The sequence below is a fragment of the Taeniopygia guttata genome, chromosome 1, assembly GCF_048771995.1.
Source record: "Taeniopygia guttata chromosome 1, bTaeGut7.mat, whole genome shotgun sequence".
Lineage (NCBI taxonomy): Eukaryota > Metazoa > Chordata > Aves > Passeriformes > Estrildidae > Taeniopygia > Taeniopygia guttata.
The window spans coordinates 86176999-86203450 of record NC_133024.1 but is presented as its reverse complement, the minus strand read 5'-3'; the positions used below and the strand labels follow the sequence as shown (position 1 = coordinate 86203450).

The 26452-nt window shown below is 44.5% G+C and overlaps 1 protein-coding gene across 10 annotated transcripts in view; it reads right to left on the bottom strand.

The window, feature by feature from the left end:
* The window catches only part of MAP4K4 (mitogen-activated protein kinase kinase kinase kinase 4), a 164345-nt gene extending 138169 nt beyond the window's left edge, over positions 1-26176 (bottom strand). For 4 of the 10 annotated variants that reach the window (XM_072932694.1, XM_072932698.1, XM_072932704.1 and 1 more), the window contains exons 1-2: positions 25200-26176; positions 24773-24838 (exon numbers count right to left, since the gene is read on the bottom strand). In XM_072932694.1, coding sequence (XP_072788795.1) covers positions 24773-24838; positions 25200-25256 — 123 coding nt within the window. In that variant the 5' untranslated portion in view covers positions 25257-26176. The remainder of the gene's footprint in view (positions 1-24772; positions 24839-25199) is intronic. The other 6 variants (XM_072932716.1, XM_072932717.1, XM_072932714.1 and 3 more) reach the window with 4 other exon arrangements.
* Positions 26177-26452: the final 276 nt, after the last annotated feature.

The window sequence follows — 26452 nt, the reverse complement described above, 5'->3', positions numbered from 1 at the left end:
CCATAAATGTTGGACCTCTATATTAAGCTGTTTCAGTGGGTCAACACACTTTATCCATGACTCCTATGAAAGGACAATGCATATCACAAAAATAGCTTCATTTAAATAAGCATGGTTGTGTAATATTATGCAGTGAAGCTCCAATATAACCTGGTTTATTTTTGCTAGCCTGGATAGAAGAGACAGGTTATAATTACATTAAGAAACCTCTTCCTTAACCCTGATAGAGACTTAAAGAAGATAAGCCTTGTCAACATTTGGGCTTTCTGCTCTGGTTTTCTGTTTTGATTCTGACATAATTTAAGGCAGAAATGTGTATCACAGCACTTAAGCCAACCCATAATTCATGACAGCATCCAGAGCTTATTAGTTCTGTTATATAATCAGGTCTCCTTGATATATCAGGGGACTGCTGTTCATGCAGGAGAAACTTACTGTGCCACTTTCACTGTAAGCTGTATTAGATGGATCCTTTTCTGTGTTTTATCAACCTGATCAAGCCTTGCATAAAGCTAGTGATTGATACAGGAACTAAAAATGAACACACAGAGAAATGTCCAAGGGACAGCTGTCATAGCTCCATTCTTTGAGGGGAGGACTTTGATTTAGAAGTCCTGATTATAAAGACACTATCAGCCTGACAGAGCAGTTAGCATTATCCCTTTTGTATGTTAACATGCATGATTTATATTATTCTGATGTGCAGTACACACACAGCTCTCTCATACACTGAAAAATTCATGGTAACGACACAGAGGAGACCCAGTAACAACAAGGTAGTGAGAGCTCTTAGAAGCTGCATGAAATGCCTGAACAGGAATATTCTGCATGTGGCTTTAACACACTAATTCAACACCTCTGCATTATGTCCATGCTTCTTGTCATCTTTCCTTTGTTGTCTTACCTCTTGAGTCAAAATTAGTACCTCATGTGATTTCAGCATTGAAAACCCGGTTAAGATTTAGCTCAACATTTTCAGCGGAGAGAATAATATCTAAAAGCAGAACACAAGCCCAAAGACCATTCCAGAAAGCTTCTATTTGCTTTTTACTATTTTTCTAGCCCAGGTGAATTTGCCACCCCTAGGAAAAAAAAAAGAAAATAAAAAACAACACAACCACTCCTAGGTCATTTCTGTAATTTTGTTTAAAAAAAATGCTGAACAGAGATAGATAGATAGATAGATAGATAGATAGATAGATAGATAGATAGATAGATAGATAACTAATTTTTAAAGATACAGCAAGAATCTGACACGTACAGCAGCACAGTATCACTCTGCTGAAAAATTCCACTCTGTGCATCATAGTACTTCAATACTGTCACATGAATGATTCTGGGCCTAATCTCATAAGCACACCCATGTGCCAGCAAACAGTTCTCTGTCCCAGTCCTCACCATTCTGAATAAAATATTTAAGCAAAAAATCAAGTCCAGATCTCAGCTCCCAAATGAAGATATAACAGCAGCTGACTGTCACTCAGCTTTAGTGCTGAGGTCAGTACAGCAAAGCTTCAGAACCGGTGAAATAAAAAGAGTGACAACCACCTGAAACTATTTTTGACCCTCCTTCAGTCCATCATCCTGACTTAATGATTTGGGGCAAACAACTATTTTCTGCTCCCAAAGTATCACTGAAAAAGGCTCCACCAGGACAAGCACCAGCCTCTCTAGGAAAACAGTTACAAAGCCTTCTCCCAGTTTGCCACCTTTCATTTCTGTTTAAGTTGATTAGATCTGTGACTTAAGAGTGGGAAGAATCCAAAATGAAAAGGCAAATGCTAGGTTCCAGGTCAGGATTAACCTCAATGTAACACTGCAACATAAAGGAGTTAGTTTCTAAAGTAGCAATGTCCTTTGGAGCAGGCTGTTTAAAATCACTGACTAGTATTTCAGCTTCCTCATTAAGGAAAAAAAGAAACAAAGTAACATTTCAACAGAGGGGAAAGTAGATAAATCTAATTAACAGTTACCACAGTGAGACTTGATTTTCCCCCTAGAGCATGAGAAGAAATGTTTTTTTCTTAGCTGGCATAACAAAGACAGTTTGGATTTACAAATCACTGGGCCCTACAGGCCTGATAAGGGAGGGAGCTTTCTGCTCCCATCAAGGACAGTTTCTACAGAAGTATTTGACTCCCTCAGTTCCTCAGTCCGTCCCTGGGGGTAACACTGGCACCTACCAACAGCCACCCCAAGTCAGCCTGCCCTCCTCTGCTGCCCCTCAGCAGTACTGAGGCACTCTGCTTTCCCTGACAGTACACTGTTGGGAGGGGGCTGAAATAGGTAATAGCATCCCCACATCTCCTCTTCCAAGTGGAAGAACTACCAGTAACAACCGACTCACCATCCTCTCTTCACCTGAACTGTACTTCAACCTTGTTAGATGTGCAGACACAGAACTTTTTAGGAGACACTCCACATGATGATGTACCACACAAAGTCATATGCATTGTATTACCTCCTTCCCAAACCAATTCACACGAGCATTACAACTTCAGAAAGAAAGCAGGATCAAATCTATCAAGACTTTCCTAACCCACAGTAGCTGGAGTAGGGAGAAGAAGATAAGAGATCACATCTCAAAGGAAGAGCTTTGGATCCCAACTCCCTACTTGCCAAGTGCTCTAAGAAGCTACAGAATTGTTAGCATTCCCTGTATTTGGTGAGCACTCACACTACTTCTCTTCAGTTGGGAAATTCCAACCTAGACTTTACAGTTCCTCAAACCAATGGCTACTACGCTTTCCATGCCCCCATTAACGTCAATAGACACAGAGAAATGAACTCTGACGAGCAAGAAGAACCAATCTCCTTCTTTCCAGTTCCCCTTTTTTCATCAGTGTTTTCCAGTCCCACTCCCAGAACAGTAGTTATCTTCAAAGTGGAAGAAATCCCCTGCACAAGCAGAAGAAATTGCCAGGCAGCATGTTTTGCAGCCCAGGCCCAGGAAGCCCACAGAACTCTTGGAGCAGGGCACGTGGTACTGCAAATTGTCCTATAAATTCAGGATCACAGTCCACAGAAGCCTGGCTCTGACCTTAAAAATTTATTTCATGAGTAAGTCAACCTTGACCGGTTGTGCACCCACATGTGAACTTGGCACAGCGTGCTCAAAGCAGTTACAGGATGAAAGTGGCTCCACCAGACTCTGCCTATAAGCAAAGCCAACAATCACCTTTTACAGTTATCATTTATTATGGCTGTTAGAGATGAAAGTTAAACATGCTGCTCACACTTCCAAGCACAAAAGCACAGAGAAACTATTTGCAAGGACCACCACAAAAACAAAACCCCACAAAATAAAAAAAACAAACAAACAAACAAAAAACCCCAAACCAATTCATATTGATGCATATATCTGCATTAATGTAAAAAAACCCTTACTCCTAAGGCACAAGTCAATGTTGAGCAAACAGCTGAGCATTGTATTTTGAAAGTGTATTAGGCAAGTGTGTTAAATTGACAGGGCCTCTGCAGTAGGATGGTGTGCTTCTTAGAGGTATCCTTATGAGGTTAGGTTGACATTGTCTTCTCAGAGGAAAGGAGAGCTCGCTTGAGCAATTTGCCTAATGCTGAATCTATTTTTAAGAGCAGTGACCCAGATCTTTGTTTTGCCAGCAAATGACTTGTATAACAGATGAACTGACAAGGAGTAGAACCGGCATTGGGCAACACCAAGGTGCTGATGGGCATCAGCTGAGGCAGGCAATGGACAAAGACAGCTCCAAGAGGCTCTCCCACCTGAGCTCAAGCTTTCAAACCTGCAGTCAGCCAGAGGGTCATCCCTGGCTAACACAAGCCCTGACAGATCAGCCCTTATCAGCTATGTGACCGTGACCCTATGACCCACAACCATGCTGAGAGCAGCTTTCCATGACTGTCTGTAGTAGTAGAACCCCTTTAAAACACATCTGGTTTAAGTACAGGGTGAGCTGCAGCCCTTCAGCAGAAGTTTCACTACTGCTGTGCACACACCAGACATCCTCTACCCAGCCACACACAGCACAACCTCCCTGATGTCTCCGGAACAATGAGGATCTGCCCGCTGCCTGTCTCTGTGCAAAGCAGGGGGTAAGAGGGAAATGGCCAAGCCTGTACCCACAGGCAAACTGCTGGCTCAGCTGCACTTTGGGGGTCTGAGTCACCCCATCCACACTCATTGCTGCAAAAAGCTGCAGAGACTGAGGAGTCTTGACAAGAATCCCAAGACATCCACCTGATCTTAAACATGCTTTTTATTACTGGTGATTAACAAGCGAACCAAGCACTTGGCAAATCTAGAGGGGAGAGACTTCATGGAGGCCCTGAGCCTGAGAGGAAAAAAAAAGATGGTTGCTAGCAGGCAGCTAGACAAGACCAAGCTACTAAGGTGTCTTGTATTATATTTCTTGTCTGGGAAGGTCTTTCATTTTAGCTGTCTCCAGCATTTCTTACATACCTATAACCTTATGGAAAACAGACTGAATAAAGACTAATGTCTCAAGTATTATATATTGTGAAGGGTGGAAAATGCAAACTGAGAAACCAAAAATATACCACTGGGGAGGGGGGAAAAACTTAAGTCACAGAAAACATCTCCAGAAAGGGTTTCTCAAAAGACAAATAGCTACAGACCTGGTTAAAATAAGGAGAAATGGGGAAAGACCACCAAACACCAGCTTGCACCACTAGCTGGGTGAAAAAAATTTTAACAGTCCTGCTTTGCAAAGGAATGTATTCATCATTACTCACAACAAAATACCACAATTGCTCACACAGAATCAGCACTTTTCCCTTAAAAAAAAAAAAAAAAAAAAAAAAAAATCTGTGCTCTTGCTAGGAAAGATATCTGTACTGTGAATAAGCAAATCAAGTTCTCTCTGGAGTGGACTTATATTTTTTTTTTTTCTTATCTTCTGCAGTGCAGAGTCTGCAGGCCCAAAGCACATAAGTGATAAAGCAGCAGCAGCAGCAGCAGGAATAGGCTGCCTGAAATAGCTACAAGCAACTGCTCAAGGCTGGGTGTGTTGGGTTCTCTTCCCCTTGACCTCCCTCCTCTCCATTCAGTGTTTGAGAACACCACTGCACTGGCTGATACGAATTACACAGGGACATAATGCAGGTGCATCTAGCAGAAATCACAGGTACCTATGGCTCCCTGACAAAACAAGATTATCCAAAAGCTGGGAATGCAATGCATGGGGCAGCTGAAAAGTCTGGGTTGTGTCCAGCTGGGAGTGGGGGGAACAAAGCAAACAGGCACAGAAGCCAGTGGCACCTACATATCTACAGCACACAGGTAAATATGCCCAAAATATAGCTCAAAAAGAGAGGAAGATATCCAGACTCCTGCTCTAGAATGCACAGGGAGAATTGACCTCTCTCCAGCTCAAAAAAAAATACAAGCGAACAAAACAAAACAAAAAACCAAAAGCAAAAACCTAAATATTTTCTGATAACATAAAATATTAAAAAAATAGGAGCAGCACCACTCCTCACTCCCCATCCCACCATGCCTGGAAGCATTGGCTGCTAACAATCCTATGGCAAATGGCTGCTAACAATCCTATGGCAAAACTGCTGCCAATAGCAGAAAAAGAAAGGGTTCATAACAAGGAAATACATATGTTTGCACTTCTAAATTTTAAATAAAGTATAGGCAATAGCAATAAAACCAACCTTATAATAATACAACAAATTTAACCAAATATTTCTGAAGCAATAGATTTCAAGACCAGAGCTTTCTGGACCTCCCAGAGTTGAAAATGTAGCCTTATGGCCAGCTCCACAGGGATCACTCTGCCCATCACCAGGATGTGGCTACAAACGATTACACCCAAGTACTCATTTCATTATGAAAAAGGATCACTATGAAAAAAAATATGTCAGAATCCTGCAGACTTAAAAAATCAAAAGTAATTAAAACCATGCAGAATTCAAGTCTACTAGAGATTTATCAAATATTTAATACAGAAAACCCTGATGCATATTGCTGTCAACTAAGCTTAAGAGAAATGTGCTCCTTTCCCAGCATTCAGCTTAATCTGTTCCCAGGATGCATTTCTTGACTCAGTAATTTCAGTTTAAACAGAAAGGAACTGTGGATGTATATTTTAGTTAAATTACTGCCTTTCTTTAAACAGACCCTGGGTAAAAGGGGCATTAACCCTCTCTCCCTCCTGTGTTCTCAGTGCCGCTTATCAGCACGATGAAGTCGTATCTTTCCAAAGCATGCCCTTTAATCCTTCTGGTGCCTAAATGTGAAGCCCCACCAGTACAATGCCCCCAGAGTGGGACGTGCGTGGTGTGTCCACATGGCTCTAATCTTCAATCAATTCCAGCACAGAGAGCATAAAACAGACAGTAAAATTCAGCAGAGCAGGACTAACAAGATCTGTGTCCGAGGGCAAGAGCCAAACACTTCAAGGGGTCAAGTTGGAAATACACTGCATTTTAAACTCTTCCCAAGAACTTACACTGCTTTCAGCAATTCCTGTATGGGACAGGTACAGGACCAGATGACTGGAAGAAAAAAGTGATTCCCAAATACTTGACCACCTATATTGTTAGCGAATTTGCCATATAGGAGCAATTAATAATGATTAGAGTCCTCTGGCTACCCAGTACTTCACTTGGTCAGCACCAATGACTGCTTGCTCTTTTTCATCCAGGAAAAACTTCAAGAAATACAGTGTCCTAAAGTAAGCATAGAGCAGCCTGTATCTTCCCTTACTGTCTTTTCAGCCTGCTGGTACCACACACACCCCATGTGAACAGTCTTCCCCTGGAACCACTGCAGCTCCTCAGTAAATGAATCTTTGTTCAAATGGTGGTCTTAGCAGAAACTGTTTTAAGTACTGCCTAACACCTAAAAAAACAGATGTGGCTCAATCCTTCCAGAATTGTCACCTCCTTGGAGATCAAGGGTGGGACAGAGCAGGGGGCGGGCAGGGAGGAGGGAATATTAAAAGATAGATGCAATTACAGTTTTCCTGGGGGAAAAAAGGCTATGTGTGTACATTCAAAACTGTAGATATCCAAGTGACAGAGTTTTGATCTTTATAATTTGTTGCCTTCTGCTATCACTGCATTACTATCCAGCACCTGAAAGACTGAATCCAGGATACGGGAGCAACCAGCAACTCCAGCAATCAGAAAGCTGGAGACGAGACCTACAGCAGTTTCTTCATCCTCCACTGCTCGCTGTATGGTACAAGGCCATAGACACCCTTACGCACTTCTCAATTCATCCATGAGGTGAAAAAATAATAGACAGATAGCTAATGAATAGAAAACTAATTTCACTTCATCTGCTAAACCTGGCAGGCTGGGAAACTGAGTTTAATAAGCCTGTTGTGTGTCCCTGCTCTCCCATCCACTCCACACCCAGGAAGGACAGGAAAAGCAATTCCTGGGGAGCAGGGTCTGAATCAATGCAAAACAGTGAATGGCTCCCAAGGGGAGAGCATTGCTCCTGTACATGGAATGGGTCACTCAGATACATCTGGGGAAGAGAAGCACAACCTGCAAGGAAAACTGTGACTAAGCTCCAGGCTCCAAAGGCAGTAACTCCACATTTAAAGCTTCCCCCATCAAATGCTATTATCATCTAGACAAATTAAATGGACCATTTCTTAAGGCCATGATGCCCACACAGTCCCGGGGGACAATCACACAGGCTAACCCACAGAGCCAGAGACGGGATGTGGTGTCGGTCTATGTGGAAGCTTCAAGCCAAGCTAATGAGGGCAGACCCACCAAGACAACCTGCTCTCCTCCCCTGAGTCCCCCACTTCCTCTTTAACAGTTGCCTAGCACCTACTGTCTTTTACACTGCCATTCAGCATTTACAGAGCCACTAGGCACCTCCTTACATCTAGAGGACCAAGAAACAAAAGTTCATGTATATTAAATGACCTACAGAGAATGCCACCATACATTTTGAAAAGGCAGAAGTGTTGCAACAAAGAAGTCAAAGCAGGATGCCAGGGGCTGCTCTCTGGATGGCAGTGCTAGTAATTTGTGTTGCAGAAGGAGAAAATTTTAGAAAAGGTTGTTAAAAATTTGTTGGAACAAAATTGAAACCAGTCTTTCTTCTTTCCTGTTTCTGATACAATGTCTTTTTACCTGCCACACCCAATCTCAAAATAAGTATCAGCTAAACTACCGTTTATCCAGCTCAACACTCCATTTTCCTCTCCCGAATAAAATTAACAGCCACCTGCAGTTTAAAGAGATTTCTTAAACTAACAGCTGCATCAGAACCAGCACTGAAATGCCTTGAGAGCTTCTGCTTAAACCCACACTTTGAAAAGTCATGATGGAGTTCATTTTCATAAATCTGAAGAGAGAAGAAAGTGAAATGCTTTGCTAAAATTTGTTCTGCATAAGTATAAGAAAGGTACCCTCTGGAAATGTTTTTTGCAGGATCATAGAGAGAAAGAGTATGAAGCCATTCTCTTTGTTAAAGAGTAAACTGACTTTCAGAGGCTGTGATTTAGGCTTAAAGGGGCAGTTCAGAGATAAGACAGCACTTCTTTTTTTTTTTTTTTTTTTTTTTTTTTTTTTTTTTTTTTTTACAGCAAGAGTTCCCCAGAACTCTCTAATACACATGTCATAAATATGTATCCACATATTGGTTAAAGCCTTTGGTTGTTTCTACTCTGTACCAACACTTGCATTGACTAGTTTTATTTTAAATAACCACAAAAACAAAAAATCAAAACAAAAATTGCAACGAAGTCCCCTTGATAACTTAGTAGAAGACTGTATTTCAGCAACGACTGCAAGCAGAGCAGAATAGAATCAGCTAGTGGCTAGCCAACAGGTGGGCTGCTCTTGGATTAAACAAAGGTCAGAATACGACTGCAAGCCTTGTAGCCAAGGAGAGGTGCCTGCATCAGAAGGAGGAGCTGAGACCCATATTCGAATTGGCACCAATCACAAGGGGCTGCAGCTCCCCTTTGAATAAATTTGAAGCAGATTTCACAACGTTTTGCCACTGCAGGCAGAGAGCAGAGGCTGGGGTTTGACCCTGTGCCCCTGGGGCAGACGGTGATGCCTGTCCTGGGAGCAGGGCACCATCACACCTCTCCCCTGCCCGGCGCCCTTTTGTCCTTCCCACACCAAAAGCCGGTCGTGCCCCATTTCTTCCCTCCTCCCCTCCAAGAGAGAAACAAAGGGTGGCAGTCTCTAATGGCTCCAGACTGAGAGATCTGGGGCTTGGTTTATTACATGCTTAACAGAGCACTGAATTACTGGTGGTTACTGTGTGGTTTAACTGCTTTCCTTAAAAGAGAAACATGAGCAAACAAGCATGTGTCATGAAAAAGCCCCTATTCAGACAGGAGCTGTCAAGAGAAAAAGCATCCAGGGTTTATGACTGTTTACTACTAGTTTTGCATTCAGGCACCAGCTGAAGTCACAGCAAATGCAAAGAAATCCCCACCTTGTCCACCACCTCCTTAGGGGGCTTGTCTAGCCCTGGATTTACCTCCCGAGGTTAGCACACACTAAGTACCCGAGGCTTTAAACCAACTTAGCATGTGTCAAGGGCAGCGTGCCTTGTCTAGACAAAGACTTTCAATGCACTTAAGTAAGCATATCCAAATCTCACATCTGCAATCCCAGTGGAGACAGAAGCCCTGAGAGAGAGCATCCCTCCCTCAGAGCTCCTCTGCCTGATGGGGAATAGAACACCCAAACTTAGAAAATGGCACCAGCCTTTTCCTCTGAAAGACCAGGGTTAAAAAAATTACCCCACTCAAGCAGAACACAGATCTGCAAGCAGGGGTAACCTGAAGCTTGGGCACACACCTTCCCAATGAGCAATAAGGAGGGGGTTTAACTGAGAAGCAGGGAAGAGGAGAAGAGGTAACAGGCTCTCTCACTCCCATCTACCTAGTCATCTATTTTTTCATGAACTTGTACGGATTTCAGACCCATAACCCAAATCAAAACACAGCTAAAGTCCACCCTGAGGCTGAAAAGGTGTTGAGGACAGAATGAAGTGGACAAAGCTTCATTCCTTCAGAAATCCAGGGTAAAAAGAGACCACAAAAAAAAAAAAAAAGTACAGAATGCATGTGGAGCAACACATTAATGTAAAAACAAATATACCTCATTAATCTTGACAGAACTACAGCCAATATACCAGAGGTCATGTGGATTTAACCATATCCTTCCTATTTGTTAGTTACTTTTAGACAAAAAATATAAAGCCTCAGACAGGCCTAGAGGAAGAAATGCAAAAGATGATGAGCATAGAGTTTAGAGGAAGGGAGACTAGCAGGAGGAATTCACCCACATCAGATGAGTATGACGGAAGACAGCAAGGACAAAACAAACCACACAAAGGGAGAAAAACCCGCCACTGCTAAGAGAAAGGACAAAATTACAAAATGTATTACACAAGAAAAGATTAAAGAATAAGTCAAAGTAGTTAAGGACCTGAGGCACTTCCAAAAAGTGTTATTTCTAGAAAGAATACTTCTTTCTCTCAAGTCTGACAAGTGAACGTTGTCTCAAACCAAAAATGTGCCAGCCTTTGCCCACACAGCTCTAACCACAAGCTCCAGAGCCAGGCTGACACTCAGTTTAGTTCCTCTGACTTTAGCAGACAGAGTCTGTTCCTGGAGAGTCAAAGTACTTCTAGCTTTACAAAAGTAATCTAAGCTAACCAATATCCACCTCAACTCTGCACAGGGATTGCTTCTATCATGCTCTTATTCCACCACACTTCTTTATCTCTCAAATGACATTTACATCTCCTAAATTATGAGTATATTGGTGATTTCATAATCTGGTAAGGTGTGCATTCCTGCTGGCCTAACACAGCAAAGATGTTCAGAACATTTCCCTCAAAACACTCACCCATGAAATCCCATATTTGTTGAAGGGAAGTTTGGCTCGGGTGCTCACAAGACTTTCTGCCGTCACGCAGAACCGTTCCCGAAACGAGGTGGTTTTGCTGATGGCTGTGATTCAGTTCCTAGCCATTTCAGCATGCTGTTTTTATCATTCAAAGCTGTTCATAGTCACTATTAAAAGAAACCCACAAAATCCAGCACAGCAGAGGCAAACTCAATCTCGCCTTGCGAAGACACTCAAGACTGAATATCTTTGGAACAACCAAAGTGTCTTGGAAAGAGCAGCATCTCAAGGTCAGGTTATAAATGCATCTCTCAGGAAAACACTCTGTACTGCTGCTGGGTGCACAATCTGCACAGAAGAAAAAGGAATGGCCTTTGAAGATGGACAATCTATTAAAATTTTACTAGGTAAAATGTATACTGAAATAAATCTAGTCTTTTCCACTACTGGTTATTATCATAACACATATGGTAACTGACACACAATTAATGGAGCTTTAAACCAAGAGCACTTGCAAGAAAAACACAACCCAAGCTTTTCAGCTAACCTTGACAAAAAGACAGGTTTTGGTAAATTTCAGCAACACAAGTGGCTTTGTGATATTCCCGTTTATTGGGCACCTCTCACTCCCACAAATGAGCACCAACTCAGAGCAGAGGAGGTGAGAAGAGGCACTGCCAAGTCAGCAGCATCCACCACCACCGACAAAGATCCACAAGCAGTCAAGGCTCAGAAGACACAACTACCACCCCAGAGGTACTGTACCATCCACACCCTTTTGAGTGGGTTTTCATCCTCATGTGCATTTTCACAACAGACAACAGCTGAGACAACGGTACCCACAAAAAGAATTCTTAAAGAATAAAGAAGAGGATTTGGGATTCTTCCCTTAAAAAGAATCTTCTCTTTTCCTAAGCATAGGAATCCTATAGGGTGAATAGATTTCAGCAGTAACAAAACACTTTAATACTCAAGTCTAATGGCTTTGTTTCCAAACTCACAAGGATCTACAAACTACATTGAATCATCTTTATAGATTTGAAAAGTTCTTCTATTTCTTTTTCCCATCTTCTCCTATCTGAGTTACAGAGAAAGATTAAAATCCATATTATAGTGCTACTGGGTCAAGAGATTCTCCAGCAATCCCAGGTATCTCCAAGACCCAGTGCTTTCAGCACAGCTCTGAATCATGTAAGCTAGCAGGATCCCTCTCCCTGCAGGAATAAAGCAATCAGATACCACTCAAGGTGTTCCATCTATCTGCCTAACCTTCTCTTCTCCTTTCTGCAACAGAAAATCCTTCTGATGGGAAGCACAAAACAAAACCTTCCCCTTTCCCACACAGCCCAGTGTAACCATAGAATATGTATATAAAACATGCTTTCTTACAACACCAGCACACACTGACTACACATTCTGCTAGCAAAGAGCTTAGAGGTGCAGAGTAGCAGCAGATGAGGACACTCCGAAGCCAAGGACTTGATCTGTGAACAAAGTGGCAGTGTCAACAACAGTGGTTTCATTGCCCATTTTTCTCATCCTTTCCCAAAGCCCAGCATAAGCACTGCCACAACACTTGGTCCATGAGGGGGCACCTCCAAACTCGGCAATTAGCCCAAAAGAAGTCTTCTCAATAACGAATATATCTTTATTCCTGAAGAAAAAACTAGAACACTCTTCCATTACCTCAGAGGAAACCTAAGGAAAGGTAACATTACTCAGAACTGATTTAGTGCCTCAAGCCATTCAGAAGACCATAAAGCCACTGACAGACAAGACAAGCAACTCATTCACAAAGGCTCTTTGATCTTAAATACAAATAAAATTAGGTTAATATTAAAGATTTTCACTCCTTGCCATGTAAGATTGCAAGAAAGCTAAGAAAAGCTTTTCCCATTCCTTCTTTTAACACTCAAGTTATTCAGCAAGTAACATTTCTTTCACATGACTTGAAACATTTTCTCCATATTCACTTGTCATCACCCCAGAACTTAACTCTTGGTGAAAACGCACAGGGGGAGCTGTACAGAGTGTTCTCCATAGTCCCCAAGGACAAGTCAGGTCAGAGAATTTCAGTGTGTTCCACACAGGGGAAAGAACAGCAAAGTATACCTTTCACAACACCCAGATTAAAAAGAAAAAAAGATCATTTATTTGTTATTGAAAGCATTCCAGAGATGAAGATGAGAAAGCCTGTGCTGTCACTATTAATAGGCTGACATTCTTTCTTCTCCCACAAGACCACACCAGAAACACAGGCGAAGGCGACAAGTTAAGGGAGCCTAGAGTCATGCCAGCCCTGCCAAATCCCAACTCTGCAGCACAGGGACTACTCCAAAGAGACCCCAGGACAAGCTCTCATATCCCAGACTCCCCCTTTTGTTCCTTCTCCTGCAACAGTACATCATTAACTTCATCTGCTGAAATAGCAGCGATTGACAGGATAACTAAGGATATAGCATCACCTTGCATTTTCAATTTAGCATGCTTCGCTGTGTTAGGGTACCTTTAAAATTTTATTTATTTGCTTTCTAAAGCAACCAAGAGCTCTTATATGCAGCAGAAGGCCCCTGAAGCTATCACTGTAATGTGATACCTGCTCATAAATGTCAATATACCAATTTTAAAGGTATTAAACTGCTGTTTAGTCATGGTAATACCTAATACCTTCCTCACCTCTCTTACAGACAGCAATACAGTTACATCTGAGCAACTCAGTTCAGGCCTTTCTGCAAAAGACAGTTAAGAAGAAACCTCACCAACTGCATGCCAGCACATAATTCCACCACAAATACAAGTAAAACAAGCAAGGGTACCATGAGACTTGCTCTATGAGATCCACCCACCCAGTCACCCCAGGACATTTAGACCCTTTCTCTGGGCAGTTTTTAAGACACCACATGGTCAGCATGCAGTCTTCCCTCTCTTTGGCATGGGTAAGCATAAAAACTGACCCCAGCCAGTACTAAGGCAAAAGAAGGGCTCACTTTTGATTAAAGCACATAACTACTCTGTGTTCAGAGGTTCAGACTGTATCTCCGTCATGTATTTCCTGGGTGGCTGAAAATAAATTACATCAGTTCCACACCATAATTCCCTCCAACCTCCTCACCCTGTAGTAAAGCACAGTGGATAACCAGAGTATCAGAGAAGCACAAGAGAGTTCCACTTCCTTCTGTGTGTATACAGGAAATTGCCATGCAACTGAAAGTTCAGTTTAACAAATGGTGTGGACTCTGAAACTTCAAGTACTTCAGGAATGTCCACTGTAGCTGTTGAAGGAATATCCAGGATATTGTCTCAAAAAAGCCCCAAGTGTTAATCAAAGAAAAGATACTTGGATTTACAACAGGTTGAGATTTAAACACAAGATTCACAACCAGACTAAATTCTACTAGCTGAGCTTACAGACAGGAAGAAGCAATTACAACAACACAGGTGGGAAAAATAAATATATAAAAAAACCAAACAGGTTTGATGGGAAAGCATACCCAACAGAGAAGCACACATTTGAAAAAAAACAGTTTGAACATCAGGCACTAAATTACAACCCTTATCAAGATCATAAAAAAGCTAAAGTACTTCTATAATTCTCACCTGACAAACAGTAACCTACATTAAATGTGTTCTCTGTAGATGTATAATCTACCTGAACAGGAACAACCCTAGTGCTTACTGCTGAAGCACAGAGAGGAGACACATGACACTGACTGGTTTTCACACTGATAGATTTATTTCTGCACAACTTGTGAGGGATCTGATTGAGAAGAACTGTCTCATAAAAGTTATCATATTTCATGTAAGAGTGCAGAGAATCCTAATTGAGAGGAAGCACATTAACCTCTTGGTACATGCAAAACCAGGTCACTTAGGAGTTTTTTTGAGAACATGGATGTTTCCCTTCCATAATGGGCCAGTGGGGTTTTACATGTCACTCACTTTCATACATTCACTTACAAAGGTATCTTCACTCTTACTATATATCCCACAAAGAACATGGACTGCAAGAGCTGCTACATACATGGTACAGAGTGGGGTCAACCTGTCCAATCTTAAGATATTCAGAAGACATAAAACTGAGACATTCATCAAAATTCCTCATTTAACTAACAGACAAAGACTCAGGTAAAGAGCAATTTATCTCATCCTATGTTAGTTATCTCTAGAAGCCATTCCTGTTCTCTTTCTCTCCACTGAGTCCAAGAGCACAAAGCTCAGATCAGAAAGCAAAAGGACAGTAAAGCAGCTCACCTACTTAAGCACCTTCAAAAGTACCATCCATGCCCACTGCACAGAAACAAGCTGTGAATTACTGAGCATGTGTGTGTAAAAGCAGCTCTCACTACAAAATGCATTTTTCACCCATCAGGCCACCATAACATAACTGAAGATACATAGCACTCTCGGTTTTTTGGGAAGCACAAAACAAATTTAATTGGGGCTTCCAGTCAGCAAATACCTCATTATTATTTCCAAACTCTGCTGCACTGATTTCCCCAAGAATTATTTTGATTATTTCAGTAGCTCATGGCAGTGGATTACAGCTAGGGCTCACCAGCATGCTGACTTTCTTTCTGCACCCCTATCTGTAAGGGTTTATAACTCAGTTACAAGTGTTCCCTCTTGACAACAGCCTTGTAAGACGGGAATAGCTGTGCCTCCTTCTAAGTTATCTACTGATTTTCCTTTGTGAATCACAAAAATAAAGAAAAATAATGAACCAAAATAATACTGGGGGGGTCCCTGATTCTAAGATACATAAACCCAAGCATGGCATAGAATACTTTACGATAGCACATTAAGACCCACAGACCTTAAGTTTTTCTTTTCTGCATTTGAAAACAAAACAACCCAATACCATTAGACAGCTCAAAGTTTAGGAAGCAAGTTTTGAGACAGGTTTCTTTTGTTTTGAGCTTAGAGTTTAAATTAGAATAATGAACTCTTGCCTACTGTCATTCCCCATAGCTACTCTCTCTCAGTCCTGGGAAGAAGCTCTTGAAACTGCCAGAGCTTAACTGAAACTGTCATATTTTTAAGACTTCAAGTAATTTCTAACAGTGCCAATCCCAGGGTGCATCAGCTTTAAGGTAAACCAGCAAGAATAAACTATTGCCTTGGTAGTCCACAGGAAGTTACTAAAACAGATTTGATGCAACCGATTATTTTGAGCTGGTGCCATTCTTTTACCTACCTAGGTAACACTCCCATTTCACTTCTGTCTTCTGGCGAAGTTTCCAAGTGCAGAAACTACAGCCAACATGTCCATACCATGGACTGGTACAACACAAGAAGATGGTAACCCAAATATTTACACATAAAACCAGCCGGACTTTCAGAGGCCTAAAATATCCAGTGGACTAAGGGGAACTCCATGGACAGACAAACTGAAAGGAAAAGCCATTTTGGGGGATAAGACATCATAGAGTGAGTAGTCAAAGAAGAAGCACAGGGATGTCACAGATGGACGTGCAGACCCACGTTTCCATATGCAGGGTGGCATTAGAAGGAAAACCTTCAGAAGCAGGTACAGAGTGGAGCAGCACCACGCCTCCAAAGGTGCAAACCTACAGTGCCCAGAGGGATCTTTTAGAACTTTCTAAAGGTGAGGTGGTGAGAAGAGCACTAAGCAAGTGGACCTCACCAGCAGCCCCAGAGCCACGGAGCTACTGGGTTGCTCAAAGGCACACAGGGGCAGGGGAGGAAGCAGACAAATGTCCATGGCACACCACCAACAGCCCCAGCGCCACATCCTGACCACAGCCCACAGCAGACCTTCTCCAGGAGTAGTGCTACCTTGATCCAGGAAGAGAGTGGCTACAGTTCATGTGGCTCCTTCAGCCACAGGTACAAAGCCATGAGTCACTGCAATCCCTGCACGGAGACCAACTGCTACCAATGTGCCACGGGACAGCTCCAAAGGGAGGTGACAGAGACATACTAGATAAGCCCTACAATACCAGTATAACTGCATCCATGTTAGGAGTTCTACCACATTAGCTGTTTTATTGCTAGACAGGCCAATCAAGACCTGTTGGCACTTGCAGTGTCCTGTTTGTACAGTGATAATGTGCCATAGTGCCAGAGCAAGCCGGGGAGGTGCGGCTCCAGTGGGAAAGAAGCATCCTGGTAGGAGTGTGAAACAATCTCTTGCAAAAGACATCCCTTATTCTGGCACATGGCCATAACACAGCTAGGTGGGCTAAGGGAGGTGTCCTCAGCCTGGGCCATGCTGAAATCAGCACAAAAACCTTTGTCAATGAACATTCCCCTGGTGTGCATAAACCCAAAGCCTGGCTGACTAGTGAGCTGCCATGGCTAAAAGCTAATCTTTTTCATAATATATATTTTTTAACATAAACTATATGTGCTAATGTTTCTACTAACAACTAAAGTGTCCCTCACTTTTTCTTATACTAAGTACTTCCCTGACTCCATACTACTTTTTCTTGCCCACAACTATGAACAGTCCTCTAATTCAGTCTCTACATTTAAGCCATATTCTCCTTTATCTTCTGTTTTTTTCTGTAAATTCACCTTTAGTAGACTGCTTCTCTCTGAACTGTCCTAATATCTCTTCCTAACTCCAAATCTTCCCATAGATTTCACCCTTCATTTGCAACTATAATGCAAGGTCAAGCAGAAGGCCACAGATGAGCCTTTGGGAGATGTCAACAGCCTTCATGCCCACACAGTTGAGCTGCACAGGGCATTAGAGATAGGACTTAGTTGCACCAATTTCTAAGTAAAGTGGAGAGAAGCCTACTCCATCCATACCTCTGTCTGATCCTAATGTGCCTCAGAAGTGCAAATTCTTTCAATCGGTGAGCATCTCCTCTCCCTAGTCCCTGTGATTTCATCCTTCTTTAGTGGTGCTTTTCACAGATTTCCCAATCAGAAGCAAATTAAAACCAACACCACTGAGGTCAAATTGTAATTATTCATTACACTCAGAAGATTTCACTCTGCTGCAGGACAGCAAAGCCTGAGAGAGTAGGGGAGTGCTTTGTTGGCAATACCATCAAGTCTAGTCAGCATTTGCCCCTCTTTCAAAAAGCTGCTCTGTCCTTTTTCTAACACTGAAATAGATACCACACAAGTTAGGACTACAGGGCCCCATGGCTACCTTGGAGGAGATACATCAAGCCTTGCCCAGGACATGACAGGGGACCAGGAATGAGGCTTAGGTGGAGGTATCATGAGCTTCACAGCAGCATATTGGCCATTCAGTAGTACTCCACAGCTTGTAACTAGTGTCATATTTTTGTGCCTCTGTGAAAGTGTTTCACAACACATCCAAAGCAGAAAATACACTTTAGAAATAATATTGAGATGCAATGTCAAAATCCCCAAGCCCTCTACAATCAAAGCTGCCTCAAGGTTCCCAAGAGGTATGCACAAGTGTGGGCTTTTTTCCTCCTCCTTCCTAGGAGGGAATCAGCTGTCTGATTTTAGAGCCAACAGTATCTTTCCTTGAGCCTGAGCTAACCTGAGAAATAATAAGGGACCCATAATGTTACAAACATAAAGTATTTGATAAGAGAACTCTTGTGCAAAGCTATGAAATCCCCTCCCAAATCCACCTCTCGCTCAAGCAAGCTGAATTCTTTCCACCACTTTCTGTGGGCTGAGACTGAAAATAACAATGCAGATAAGGATCTTACTGTAACTTTGACTACAGTCAAGCTCACATTGTGCAAGTCAATGCTATTGAGCTTAAATATCCATGTCATCCAAAGCCTGGTGGAGCCAGAGCGTACAGTCAGAAATGTAAAATAGAAAAAACAAAAATACCACTTTCCTCCACAGAAAACAGATCTCAGGAGGGTGGGCATATAATGTACCAGGCTAAAATCACTCTTGCAAAGGCAAGTACCACTTGAAAAGATGACTAGAACATAATGTGTATATAGAAACACATGCTAGACCACATGAGAAAAGTCAGCGAGCATTCTCATCCAAAAAATTTATACTAAAAAATGTGTATGGTGAAGGCAAGGAAATGCAAAGGGTGAGCACCTCTTATAATGAATGCTGCATTGCCTTTGGGGACATTCCTCTACATCATTCCCTTGGGTGGGAGGTGCAGGCCTGCCATCATCACAGAGACCAAAAGGATTTCTGCACACCATCAAGCCAAGGTTCTGGTGCTTGGATGTTGACAACATGTCACCAAACTACATGACACTGCTAGGAGAGAATAAAAATTAAGCAAGGAATGGAAAGTGTGCATTCCTGGTTTCCTCCTTTCTGCACTATCCCAAAGTGACTAAAAACCCCTACTCCAGGCCTTACAGATAAAGCTCACGTCCCTCATGCCTGATGCGAGAAGAGACCTTGATGGGGAAAACCATCCATCCATACAAGCCCAGGAAAACGACCCCCACCATTGCCAAGGGGGAGAGAGCCCACACATGCAAAAAGCAAGGAGCGAGTACCAGATGATTTCAACTGAAATTTTATCCACACCAGTTGAAATATCTTCCAATAGAGAGGTGAAAAAGATTTCTAGGAGTCAGCACAAAACTCTGGATTGGATCTTGTTACATCCATCACCTCCAAGCCCTGCACACACCCAAGTACTGGACTGCTGGGTCCTCTTCTAATTAGTTCAGAATAAGGAGTCCCTGCCCCAGGAGTTGGCAAAACCCCCACATTTTGCAAAGAGACAGATGGGACTGGGGGAGGAAGAACAAGAGGGACATGTGGTTACCCACAACTGGCACATTGCTTTCTTTTCTCTTTTTCTTTTTTTTTTTTTTAATAAAAATAAATATCAGTAATCCCCACTGGCCACCTGCCTAGCTTTTTTGTATTTAATTAAGAAGGATTTGGGTGATGGAGAACTGGTCAAAAGTTCAGCCAGTTTAGGGGAGGACAGGAGAGTAAACATCTAGCTGAAGGACCCAAAAAAATCCCAACATTCCAGCTGCTGCCTGGTCCTTCACGATTTCTAAAACAGCAAGGTCTCACTTTGCAAAAAAAAAAATCAGAGGAGTAAGGGAAGAAGTGCAATTCATACTTAAGAGAGCTAGTCTGGAGCAGTTCCTGAAAGCCAGTGACCTCACTGATCCCCTGTACAGTTTGTCTTTATAGTGACAAGACTAGAATTGTATTCTTGTTTAACAAAATTATTTGAATCTACAATGACGGTCCCTTTAGCAGTGAGAGAAACAAAGGGGGGAGAGAGCAGAAAAAACACCCTTAACTGAGTTACTAGAGAATACCAAGAACTGTCCCATCTTCCTACCCTCCCAACACAGTCACCCTATAAGACAAAGTCCATTAAGACACAAATAGGGTATCCTTAGTGTGGGAAAACATTTAGCAAAGTTTTAATTTGCTTTCAAATCAGCATTTAAACGATCACATCTTACATCACTTCCTTTTACGAGCCAGCAGTTAGACAATACACATCATTTACATGCAGTTTTGGAAGGCTGCAACATAGATCAACAAAAGAAGCCTTCACTATGAATTAACTATTACAAGACTTTTAAAAAGTCACTCCAACCTTCATTGAGGGCAATTAGGAGTATCGTCCTCTAATTCTCATCTTTCTGGTCCACTCCTGTTATGCCTCAGAACTCCCACAAATACATCCTTCCACCCAAATTATTGCTACCACAAGAGAATTACCATGTCTGTGAGATGTAACAGCACTCTCAAAATGGTTAAGGTGTTAGATGTCTTTAAAACCAGACACATACACAACAAAAGAGAAAGTGACTAAGCAAGTTAACACAGTTCAATGTCAACAGCAAAATTACAATGTTTTATGCCTCTATGAATGATCATATGATAGATATTTTAAAATTTCAAAAGTATTAACTAACTGCCTTAAGGTCACAGGTAATTTTTGCATTAAAAAAAAAACCCAAAATACCAAAAACCAGAATGGAAGCAAACACCCAGTTCAGACTTTATCTTGAGACAAATTTCAGCAGTGTTCTCATTTGGTACAAGCCAAACTTCATGTTAAGCTTATGGGATGTGAAAAGCTAAAATCTAACCGCAGCAATGCTAAAAATGCTTCTCCCACTACTTGCAAAAGATGAAAAAAAGCCCTTAAGGCAGGCGATCGCTCGGTGAGCTGGCTACGAGTCCCGGCTACACGGCAGCGGGACCGGGCTGACTCGGGAGGGGAGGGGCAGCACATCCGTGCGCCATCCCAGCCGCAGCGCACGGCAGCGGCGGGCCCGGCTCCGGCGGACACCGCCACGGGCCCGCCGCCGCCGCCGCCCTGCCCGCCGGGGCCAGCGGCGCTGCCAGCGGCCGGGGGGCGGCCGGGGGGCGGCCGGGGCTCCCCGCCCGCCGCGGGCACAGGCGCGGCCCGGGCCGGCCCGCACACGCCGCTCCACTCCCGCCAGCTGATACCGACCTATCCAAGGGAAACTTCCCCCTCCCAACCCCAGCACTGGCCTGGGACTCCTTAAAAGTGTGAGAACGACCGAGCCGGGGGTTCTGCGGCCGGTCCTTCCCGCTTCGGCTCGGAGGGAACGCTGCCGGCCGTACTTGGCAGCGTTTAACCCTTTGCTTTCTCTCTAATCTAAGTGATGGAACTTCCACGCTGTCCTTCTCGGGTTTCGAACCAACTACGAAAGGGAAAACAACTCTTATTCCCCAAGGTTTCGGAGCAGCAGTAGAGTTCTGCTGGGCCCCAGGATGAATGAGCCAATCCCCGCTGCCCCTTCCCCTGTGCTGGGCAAAGGCTTCCCCAAAACACCCCTTCCTTTCTTTTACATAACCAGGGCTGGGGAACCTCTTTTTTTTTTCTTTTTTTTCTTTTTTTTTTTTCCCCCATTAATTCACCACTGCGTAACAAGCTGCTCTTGATGCACAAGGCTTCTTCACACAGGAGAGGTGTAAGCAAGGTTATGAGGATGAAAATAAGAAAAACTCTATAGATTTCAGAATCACAGAACTGTTTGGGCTGGAAGTGATCTCAAAGATCATCTAGTTCCAACCCCTTTGTCATAGGCAGAAACACTTTCCACTAGACCAGGCTGCACAAAGTCCCATCCAACCCAGCCTTGAACACTTGCAGGGATGGGGCATCCACAAGTTCTCTGGGCAACTTGTTCCTGTACATCACCAACCTCACAGTAAAGGATTTCTTCCCAATACCTAATCTAAACCTACTCTCAGTTTAAGGCCATTATCCCAATTCCACCAATGCAATAGAAAACTTAGTATTTTTACCATCTCACCACCGAGGTCCCAGGCCCACAGCAACACTCCACATAAGCCAACCCATCAAATGCATAAAATGAAGAGTAACTCCACTTGCATTTAGGTGCCAAACATCCAAGGGCTGCCCTCACATTTCATACATGTATAAACATCTACACACCTACATATAGCTAAATAAATAGCTAAGGTAGAACTAGCTACAGAAATATCACCAGCCAGATAGATGAGCTATTTCCAGCTAGCTCAGCTAAGCAAAGGGGAGAAAACCAGGACTACTTTCTGCTTTTCAACAGGTTGGCGCACTCCCCTTCCCAGCGCTGCTGGAAAGCTGACTCCCCAGCCAGGCAAGCGACCTTCGGCATCATCGGCGGGTGTATGAGCTAGACAAAGAGATAACGTCATGGCCCCTCGCTCCCCGCGTGTCCTCCCGCAGTGGCAGGTAGCCAGCCAATCCCGCTCCCGGGTGACATCATCGCTGATGCCTCTACACGAATGTGGAAGTACATCAAACTACATCTCCGAGCTCGGCTCCTCAAAAGCAACCCACACCCCACCCCCCAGCCCCTTGGGATGACAGACCGCTAACAAGGGAAATAAAACCATCCAGGAAGAGAGATTTCAAGAAGTGGTTGCTGGGTAGAAGTAAAGCAGAAGGCAACAAGCAAACATGGCATAAACACGTTTTTCCCTCGTTTATGCAGTTCCCATGAAAGCCCTCAAAACATACACATACAGTCTCATCTTTGGGCATACCTGGAGCATTTTTCCTAGCAAAAAAAAGTGCCAAAGAAAAGGTTTGGGTTTTTGTTTGGTTTTTTTTTTTTTTGTTGTTGTTGTTTTTTTTTCAATAACATTCGCAACAACTGATTTTTAATTTTTTTAAACATTATTTCATTCGTTTAAAAAATATGTTTATTGCAGCAAGGAAGTTTTTTGGTTTGGTATTGTTTGTTTACATACAGCCCTATTAGGTGTCCACATTATCAGTGTATATACACAAATGTGGGCAAATGCCTAAGAAGAAGCAGTGCCAACCCAAACTTAAACACCTTTCAATCCGTTACTGTCTAGCAGGTTCTATAGCAAAAGAGATTGCCTGTTGCTCCACATTATCACAGTGACACCAATGACATCAGGTGTTCAACTCTTCTAAGACAATAAATGCATGTGCCCAGTTTAATTTCTAATGCTAACTATTCTGGGAGAGCTCTACCTTATCTAAAGAAAACTAAATTTAACATTTCTATTGTCAAGACTATTAAACTAAGGAGAACTTTGCTCATTAACTCAAAAGCATTAAGAAGTACACTGAGAAACAATGCACTAAATTGCAATAATTAACAGGAGAGTTTCAAGTCACACATTCACACCCCATTTTTTTTTTTTTTTAATAAGGGTTCAGGTGATGCAAGCTCTGCCAGCAAAGGATTATAGAAGAAAGTTGTGTCCTTTCAAATGGCAGAAAAAAATTAAATAGTCGAGGTTATGTCAAAGCTTTTTACTTATCTTCCCACTCTCCTATGGACCTTTGAGCAACATTCTTTTTCCCACCTTTGTACCAACAGCTGCAGCCTGGCTATTCCAGCTCAAGTCTTAAAAAGCAACTAATACACCGCACAGGCAGACCAATTCTCCATCAGGAAGGCTGAGGTTCACGCCCTCAAAACAAACTGACATGTGTTTCATTTGCAGAAGAGGCAGCAAAGCACTTTATTTACTGGAGCTTTAGTTATTGGAGCTGCAAGCAGCAGTATCTTGCCATCAGGGAAATGCGGACCAATTACAGTCCCTTGTTTATAAGCAAAAAGAAAAACAACAACAACAACAAAAAAGCAACCAAAAAAAAACCAAACAAGCAGCTAAGCATATTCATCTTTCCTTCTCTCTCCAAATGCATCTTGCATTTCTACAGTTTAAGGCTAGAGCCTTCAATCTTTAGCCAAGTATTAAGTCTGTGCAAATAATTAGTCCTCCTGGTAGCTAGCACTCACTGCAAAATCATGCAAGCTCAAGATTTGTTTGTTCCACTGACTGCACACTAAAGGGTAAAAAAAGAAAAAAAGAAAAAAGTAGGCTAGTTTCACACCCACATGGGCACTCTCTGATTTCTATTTTTTAAAGTCATACACTTGTCAAACAGGTTATTCTGGGAATTCTGATTTCCACAAAATAAGCTTCTCTGCTTCGGTCACTTATTATTGTCACTCTGCACCCCTCATCTCTGCACAGCCCATCAGATGCACACACCCCCAACTCCACAGCTTCAACACTCAGAAGGAAACCGGGTGACAGTTTTAATTATGGCAAATGTCTTTGTCTAAAGTCACTGCAGCAGCAGCAACTTCTATAAGGATTTCCAGCAGCAAAGCTGAAAAAGCCTGTGGACGTGTTTGTATAACCGAGCCAGACTCTGACAGCGTCCACTTGGTTTGGTCATTTCTCTGGAAGTAGCACAGAGAAGAATAAGGACAATAAAGGCATATTTCATCATTACAGGATGGGTACTTGTGAGAGTAATTTGTACCCGTCTGAGAAAGCAGAAGCCAAGAGGCTGACAAACTTGACAAAGGCCAGCAACAATGACAAGGGCAACACTTCTACCACCCCTCACTGTTCCGGTTGCCAGTGCGGGCGGCTCGCCTTCAGCCGTGTGCTCAGCCAGGCGCAGGCACCGGGTACCCTCTGGAAGATCGGCAACAATAAAAGAAAAAATTCTGACACAAACCTTGTAGACTTGCCCGTACGTGCCATTGCCAACCACTTCCACCAGTTCAAAAATCCCAGCGGGGTCCTAGGGGGAGGAAGGGGCAGAAGGGGCGGGGAGGAAAGGGGAGAAGAGAAGTGGGGTTACATTTTTGTTCAGGCGATGGCTGCTGGCAGAGCCCAGCCAGCGAACCCGGCTGCTGGCGGCGTGCAGCTGTTGCGCCCTGTTTTTCCACGCACATGCCAATACATGCAAACAAAGGAAAAGCAGCCCAGGGCCGCGGTCCCCCGCCCGCCCCCGCGGGAGGGCTCCCCCCATGCGGCCGCGGCCCCCGCGCCCGGCACCGGCCCCGGGCCCGGCCGCTCCCACCCCACCGGCCGCGCAGCCCCGGCAAGGGGCGCGCCGACCCCGGGGGGCCCCCGCCCCGGCCCCCGGCACCGGCACTCACCCGCAGGGAGGAAAGGTCGATATCCACCAGACTTTTTGCAGGAGAATCGTTCGCCATTTTCCCGTCTCTTCTTTTTTTTTTCCTTTAAATATTTTTTTCTTCTCTGTTAAATAATAGCGAGGCCGCTCCCCCCTCCCTGGAGCAGCTGTGAATTGCGCGGAGCTCCGCTCCTCTCCTCCCTTCCGCCCTTCTTCACTCCAGCCCCGCCGGGTTGAAACTCTTCAGCATTGGGAGGGGTTGGCGGGGGGGATAATGGATAGATAGATAGATGGATGGTGGGAGGAGGAGGAGGGAAAGGGAGGTGAAGGAAGGGAAGGAAGAAGGAGAAGGGGTGCTGCGGTTTGTCCGTCCGTCCGTCTCCCCGCGCTGCAGTGCGGGGCTGGATCCCCCCGAGGATCCCGGCCGGCCGGTCGGTGGGTGAGTCGGTGTGTGCCCGCGCGTCCCCAGTGGCAGCGGGCTCACACCATGTCGCGGCGGCGGCGGCAGGAGCGGCGCCGGTGCCGGCAGCCTCTGGCAGCCTCACGATGCGCCCCGCACCCTGGCATGGCACGGCACGGCTCGGCCCGGCCGGCGGCGCTCACGCCGGGAGCCGGCAGTGGCAGCCGCGGCCCCGCTCTTGCATGGGGGGGGCGGCTCACGCCCAGCGCCGCGGCGGAGCCCCCGCCGCCTCCGAGCCCTCCCCGCGGCGCTGCCCTCGCATCAAACGGCGCCGGGCACCGGCGGGCAGCGGCTGCGCGTCCCGGCGGCGGCGGGGCAGGGGCGAGGGGCTGGAGCGGGGTGCTGCGAGCCAGACAAAGATAGCCGGGGAGGAGGAGGAGGAGGAGGAGAAGGAGGAGGAGAAAAAATATACTGCGAGCGGAGAGAGAGAGAGAGAGAACAGCTCCCCCTTCCCTTCTCCAACAGGAAAAACCGGCGGAAACGCGCCCGCACCAGAGCACTGCTGGGTAAACTCGCGGGGAGAGAGAAAGAGAGAGGGAGGGAACCGGCCGCGCAGCCTGCCCGCCCCTCCGCCCAACAATAGCCCCACGGGGCGGGGGCGGTCCAGGGCGGCCCTTCCCCGCCGCCACCGGCGCTGGGCTCCGCCGGCGGGAGCCCCACGCGTGTCCGCGGCAGGGCCGTGCGGCCGCCCCACCGCCGGCTGCAGTGACCAGCCCACGCTGCCGCTGCCCAGGCCCAGGGCAAGGACGGAGCCCTGCAGCCCCCGCCGCGCCTCTGCGGGACAGCGCGCTCAGTGGGTGTCGTCACGGCTCGTA